Below are 7,203 nucleotides of genomic sequence, written 5' to 3' on the forward strand. Positions count from 1 at the left end.
GGCAGTGTTCCTGTTTGAAGGACCTCTTGTATCCAGAGTTCTTGAGCTATTGTTAATTAAGGTTAAATAGAACTCGCAGGGCTGCGCTCCACAGAATTCTGCAGATTTACTGACAAACTCTACGAGATTCAATGGAATTCCACCAATGGGCAGAAAATATGCAGCTCACTATGCAAATTTTGTGCTGGTAGTGCAGGCAGTGCTGAAAATCAGTGCACTATGCGATGTGCAAGATTGTGCGGCCCGTCAAGTGGATTTTGTTGCTGTTTAAGTAAAAAATCTACTTGAGTAGCAGAAAATCTACTTGAACAGCAGCCCTCTGACTGCAGACACCAGCAACTGCCTGCATTACAAAAGCATGCTAAGGGACGCCAAATTTCGCTCATCAGTTCACAAACTGTGGAGCCTCACAGGAGAAGAATTTGCCCCGCAGAGATTTGCGTAATTTGGGCAGAACTCTGTGTTAAAGAATAACGTAGAGTGGCCAATATTCTGCAGCCTGAACAGAATTTTCCACCCACCCCTTTTGTTACTCCATGCTTCCTGAATATTCCTGAGCTTTAGCTAATTCTTTATTCCGTGAACTAACACTGCCTCCAGTGCTTCCTTGATTCCTCAGTCAGCACTAGTTTAGTTTTTTCACTTGTTGAATTGTTCAGCGTTACTTATTTTTATTGTGTGCCATAATGAAGGGTCTGAGAAAGAAAAGTACCAGTGTTTCACTTAAGGTTGTGCAAGATAGTTCCCACATACCCAACAATGATAGGTGTTTAGTGTCTACTTTTAGAGTTGAGGATGGTAATCCTAGTTGTGAAACAAAGAATCTCCTTATGAGAAATGGGCATTTATGCTCTGGATAGTATTTTTATTGGCTCTCAAAGACCTCTATGCCATATCCTGACATAATTTTCTGTTGTGATCCAGATTCTATGACTGTGTCTGCACTGCAAAAGGAAAATTATACCTTACTCAGTTTGCTGAGCAAAAGTTCTGAGTCTTGCATGTCTACTGGAAGTGCTTATGAAATAGAATATTTAACCACACAACAGACAAGGTAATAGCAGATGTATTACATAACCTGTGTTTGACCATGACAGCCTCACGTGTGGTCTCCCCCTAAACAATTTGCCTTATTACCTCCAGTTTGGCTTTAGGACTCTGTGTGCTTTAGTCCTGCTAACCAGTGCTAAGGTGCTTGTGCTCACTCCTTAAAACATGGTAAAATTGACCACCACCTTTTTGGCACATCTAATTTACCTATTAGTCCATAGTAAAGTGGTACAATCTTTACCATGGGCCTGTAAATGTTATGCTACAAGTGTGCCTGCAGCACTTAAGTAGCCTTTTAAAACATCTCAGGCTTGCGATGGCAGCCTGTTTGCAAATTTAAACTGCCAGTTCTACTTGGCAAGATACACCGTTTACCGTGCCTAAACATCCCTTTTTAATACATATAGGTCACCCCAAAAATAGGTCTTAAATCACCCACAGGGCAGGAAGAAGTGTATTTAAAAATTTGGACATGTACTAAGTTGTATATGTCTTAGTAGTGAAAAAAACCCAAATTCGTTTTTACTACTGTGAGGCCTACTTCTCCCTTAGGATAACATTGTGTTTTGTTATTACATTGCATAACTTTCACTTGGGAGCAGGTGGACAGGTTGATTACAGTGTCTATAAAATTCTAATTAAAATCCCTCTTTAATGGTAAAGTCAGATTTTTTATCCGAATTCAGAAAATGGCCCTTTTAGAAAGTTGGCATTTTCTAGTGCCAACCACTTGGTATCTGCTGCCTGTATCCTAGGTCACATGCATAGGTGTAGTTGGCAGTTTGGTCTTTGTGTGTTGTTCCCAGGCAGTGAAACGCCCCTAAGGTAGACCCTGGGTAGCCCACAGGGCAGGGTGCCTTGTCATTAAACTGTTCTGGTGGTCGGACAGCTCATGCACGTAGGACTGCTCCCTGCCTCCTCTCACATGGTACAGGAAATTCATCTGGTGCGGATACCTGAGGGATTTTCTTTCAATCAAAACCCCTTTCAGGTGCTGGAGAACAGCTTTCCCAGCTTCCAAGGGTGTTCTGATTGTTTCTCTGAAATGACGATCAGCGCTCATGTCGCGCTAATATCATTTCAGATAACCGAAAGTGAAATGCAGTTTCAGTTTCACTGCCTCCTCACTCTGGGGGCTATCTCAGCCCCCTGAACACTGAGGCAGATGGGAGAGGTATCATTCGAAAGGGGAGAATCTCCGTAGTGGTTCCTTGCTTGGACATCGCCTCAGGAGGGCACACCAGGCACCAGGGATTTTGTTTTTATGTATGTAGGGGTTGCCCAAAATGGGCATGCCAATGCCCCCACTTCTCAAAAAATTCCACAGTCTCTCTGCCTCGTCTGGAAGGCAGATGGGGTATAACCCCTGACATGCCCCGGGGGGGCCATTAAGTCCACTAGGCACCCAGGATCGATTTTTTATACGTAGGGCTGGGGCTGCTCACTAAAGGCGCAGTTCAAATGCCCTCACCCCCCAAAAAAATTGCCAGTCTTTCTGTTAGATGGGGGCAGTAGCCTTTGTTATGCCACGCGGGGGGCAGAAAACCCACTAGGCACCAGGGATTATGTTGGTTATTTATACATGAGGGTGGGGCTGCCCAGAAAGGGCATGCCAATGTCCTCACTCCCAAATAAATTTAACACCGTCTTTTCTGCCCCCCCTGGGAGGCAGATGGGGGCAGTAGTACTTGATCTGCCCCCATGCAGAAATCTCACCAAGCACCAGGGATTATGTTTTTTTTTATATGTAGGCGTGGAGGCTGCTGAGGATGGGCATGGTAATGCCCCAACCTCTAAAAAAGTATGCCTGACTTCCCAGAATGCAGATCAGGGCAATAGCCCCTTATCTGTCCTCTTGGAAGTCAGAAAGCCCACTAGGCACCAGGGATATGTTTATTGGCATGTCAGAGAGAAGGCTGCTCCGTAGGACATTTGTTTCAGCCCAGTGATCCCACCACTTTCCTACCACAAAAGTGATGTGCCATATTAATCGGGATACCTGGGGGAACACTGGGGGATGAGAAATTTCTTTCAGCCCAGTAATCCCACAACTTTCCAACACAGAAACGTAAACGGTTTGCAGGGGATTCTGGATAGGAAATCTTTCGGTGATCCACTCAAGCCATACCTCCCTGGACTCCCACGGGTGTCTAGTTTTCACAAATGTCTGGGTTTGGTAGGTTTCCCGAGATGGCTGCTGAGCCCAGGGTCAAAAACACAGGTGATCCCCCCACTTGCAAAACAAGGTCTTTTTGTGATTGTTAATTTTGATGTCTCCAGAATACGTTTTGGACCCTTTCCTGCTGCAGGTACTTGGCCCAACCACACAGGTGAGGTACAATTTGTATCGGGAGACTTTGGGGAATGCTGGGTGGGAAGAAATTGATTGCGTCGTCACCTGGAACTGTAGATCAGAAGTAAAAGAACATCCATCATTGCCAATAAACAGATGGCACGTTTGAACTTGCTAGATCGGCTGGTCTAGACTACGAATGAGCTATGAAGTCCTGATGAGAACCCAGAGATTTGAGGGGGTTCGAAATGCATAGACCTGTCTTGGGCCATAAGAATTGTGAACCTATGTTTGATGTTATGTACATATTGTTCAAATTGTCTTCTATGGCCTGTATTGAAAGATCCTAAAAAAAAATTATTTCGTATTTAGTGGTTTTGGGAGTGTGGTGGCTGGATGTTGTGGTGATTGAGAACGAGGGAGAATGAGAATATATGGATGTGGATGAAGAGTGTGTAATTGGTTATAAATGACGAGGAAGGGCAGTATTTTGAATTTGATGATGAGAGTGGCGTGATGTGCAAGTTTTTAAAGATTTTTTGAATATCATGTAATGTGATTAATGCGATTTGATTGTTAAATAAATAAAAGAATCTTTGGATTTATTCAGACGGAAAAAGTGGTCTGTGGAACATGTTGTACTTTTTCCCGAGATCCAGATGGCTAGCCCCTGCATGTAGGCTGATAGGAACTCGGTGCCATCAAGAAGCATTTTGAATTCTAAAAATAGATTCCAGGCCCCTGATGGTTTGTGCAGTTGCAAAATTCCTATGCACTAAATAGGACATAAAGGATCCTTCTTGGAATTGCATTGGTCCTTTCAACTTGTTGTAAAACATATTTTGCACTCTTTTATCCCTTGTCTTAATTATTTTAGCTTCTTCGGGAAGATGGTACATTTTACTGATCAATATGCTGCTAAGTTCTGAACAAACTATTGACATGCTTGTTCTATTGCACTCTCGCACTACTGGCTTTTGCACTTTCATGTATTCATGTAAGTGTTTTTATTGTAACAGTAGCTAGATTATTTTACCTTTGTGCCTCTCCTTTAACAAGCAAGATACTGTTTTAATAGTCAATACAAGATCACGTTCTTAGAATGATTGGCAATTTTGTTCATACATTGTATTCCCGATACATTGGTACTAATGAATTTCGGTATCGTTGCGCTTGCACTTTCATGGTAGTAATGACCGAATACAAGTAATTTAGACAATTTGGCTGTATAAAATCATTATGTTATGTCTATTTTCTTTGCGCTCACTTCCCATCAATAATCTTTTTGCTCACTTCCCGCCAATACAGGCAGTTTATATCTACACTGTTTAAATTGGACATCTTTCATACACACCATTATAACATTTTATTATGTGTTTAGACTCGTGTATCTATTTCGTATCTTATATGTAATCCATGTAATCTGAAGTCCTTATGTAATATACATGGTTCTATTGTGAAGCGCTCAGACACCTTTGAGTAAAGTACACGCTGTATAAAAGCGCAAAAAATACAATAAATACATTCACTGGGTGGACAGAGAATACCTAAGATGTACAGTGGATATTTGAATTTCAAATAGAAGCAGGATGGGGAGCAGTCTGATATTGTGAGGGAAGCCAGCACACGTTCTTTTGGTATTTACTAGAAAACCGAAGTTATCAAGAAAAGTAGCAAGATGCTGATAAAACCTACTTCCAGCAAAAGTAACATTCAAAAGTGTTGACAACTATTCTGAAAATCGTTTTACTTGGATTTTGCAGGCTATCACTGCTCCAGGGAGGCAATGCTGCCGACAGAGCTGAACTTGAAGTTACGGTTTCACGAAAAGCTAAGGACAGATTGCTGCAAGCAAGAGCACACGTGGCGGCTGCGAAGGCAAACCAGAACAGCAGCCAAGCCATCATGGAAGCCATGCAGAAGATTCCAGTGGATCAAACTGTTTACAAGGAGGCCTATACCAAATATTTCAGTGATTGAGTATTTATTCAAAAACATGTACTTGAGTATTATAAAATGTTCATTTGCAGAAGTCCTAGCTACATAGATTGATTTTTCTTTGATTGAAATACGCTGTTTTTACACAAAAAGCAAAGTGGAAGGGAAGGGAATGTGTAACTGATAACTGCTCAAATGGCATTACCGAGGACACCTAGCACCGTGTCCCCTCTTTGCCCTTGAATTTAACATCAGTTTCAGTCTATGTGCCATAAAGGCAGACTCCTACTCCACTGTGGTGTGATAGTTCATGTTGGGTTACTTCTGTGCACTCTTAGGATTTCTGCAAAGGCCATGGATGTAGTCCTCAAATGGAGTGCCCACTTCGACCAGTGCTTCGTAATGAATGACAACAAGCAGGTATCATGCTATCAGTACCTGATATTTAATTACAGTTTCAAACCTACCACAATGTGACTTAAATCGCCAATATTGCAGGAAATATGACGTTTTAAAAAAACATTTTTTAGCATATTGAAAAACGTAACCTTAATGCAGGGGCTGTGTCATTCCCATTTTGTGTGAAAGAAGCATCTTGTACCCTTTTCCCTTTGTTGGAAGACTAACTCCAACCTTGGAACAGGTTTGAAGAGCCTAAACATGATGTTTTCAAGCCTGGCTGCTGTTGTGTTATATCTCTCTTTTGAACTGGACTTCACTTTGCTGAAAGGGCAGTAAAAGGAGTTACGTTTGATGGTTTAACTCGAGGAGAAATCCCCATATGAAGGGGAGGGTGTAAGGCGTGTTCTTATTTTCACAGCACTTGTGAAACCTAGCTCCTCGACATCATCCTGTACATGCAGTGCGCGCTCTCAATGGTGGATCCCGCCAATGTATATTTTACTAAAGGGATACATTTAATAAACACAAGTAAAATGTAACAATGTCCAGTGTTTGGGGTAGTATTAAAGTTCATTGGAGAGATTAAAGAACTGACCCCTTTTATTTTAGGTTGCGGGCGCGAAGCATGATGTCTCCTTCCTGCCTCGGTAGCTCCATGCGTACAGGCAACATGCCTAATGTATTCCCACAGTACCACAGTAATTGTAGCCCAGCTGCTGACTTTCATTAACACATCCAAGGCTCCAATTAGTTTTATTAGCAGCGTGTATACTTTGAATTAACTATCTCCTTGTCTCGTTTATTACACTCATTTTCTTTTACATCTACGTACACTGTATCGGCTAATGGTAAACAGACATTTTAGTGCTTACCTAAACACTATGGTGTATTAAAAACGAATTTTAACAGAAAGGACTAATCATTCTATGAGCGTCAAAATGTCAAATTGCAAAATTAGCATAATTACACAAAAATGCTTCAATATCTAAATATATTGAAATGTATTTTATATATGACATAATCATTTGTATAAAAAAGCCGAGCATGTCTGAGCCGAGAGTGTAGAAAGTGTTCTACTGCATATGGTGGCTCTTAGCACAAGCAACAATATTGGGTTTGTAGTTCCCTAACTGAGCTTCACGTCATCCACTGTCATCAGTTCTCATACTCTTCATCCTGCTTCATTTCCCCCTCACTTCCTCCCTCTCTTTCTGCACGCTAGTAACCCATCTGCTATGACTCTCCCCTTCCTTTACGAACACGGTGCTAGAGTCACTTGCTCCTGTCACTCCCAGTTTGACTTATTATATATATTCTATCTCTGCTCTTGAGCATATACTACATTGCCGGCCTACCGAACTGTGCTCTTTTCCCACTTCACGGTATCCAACACTCTGCAGTTCATATTTTGTGTGTCCTTCCATTCTTTATCCATACTCCCCCTCCCTGCCCAGTTGAAAGTTGAAAGTTGAAAAGTTCTTGATAAAGCGCACTGCGACCAAACGGCTTCCTGGCGCTAA

At 41.9% G+C, this 7,203-nt stretch overlaps 1 protein-coding gene across 1 annotated transcript in view; it reads left to right on the forward strand.

The window, feature by feature from the left end:
• LRRIQ3 (leucine rich repeats and IQ motif containing 3) overlaps positions 1–6,544 on the forward strand; it is a 418,548-nt gene extending 412,004 nt beyond the window's left edge. Inside the window, 1 exon segment of the mRNA XM_078673417.1 lies at positions 5,107–6,544. Coding sequence (XP_078529543.1) covers positions 5,107–5,323 — 217 coding nt within the window. The 3' untranslated portion in view covers positions 5,324–6,544.
• The last annotated feature ends 659 nt before the right edge of the window (positions 6,545–7,203 follow it).

This window comes from Lissotriton helveticus, chromosome 1_2, assembly GCF_964261635.1.
Source record: "Lissotriton helveticus chromosome 1_2, aLisHel1.1, whole genome shotgun sequence".
Lineage (NCBI taxonomy): Eukaryota > Metazoa > Chordata > Amphibia > Caudata > Salamandridae > Lissotriton > Lissotriton helveticus.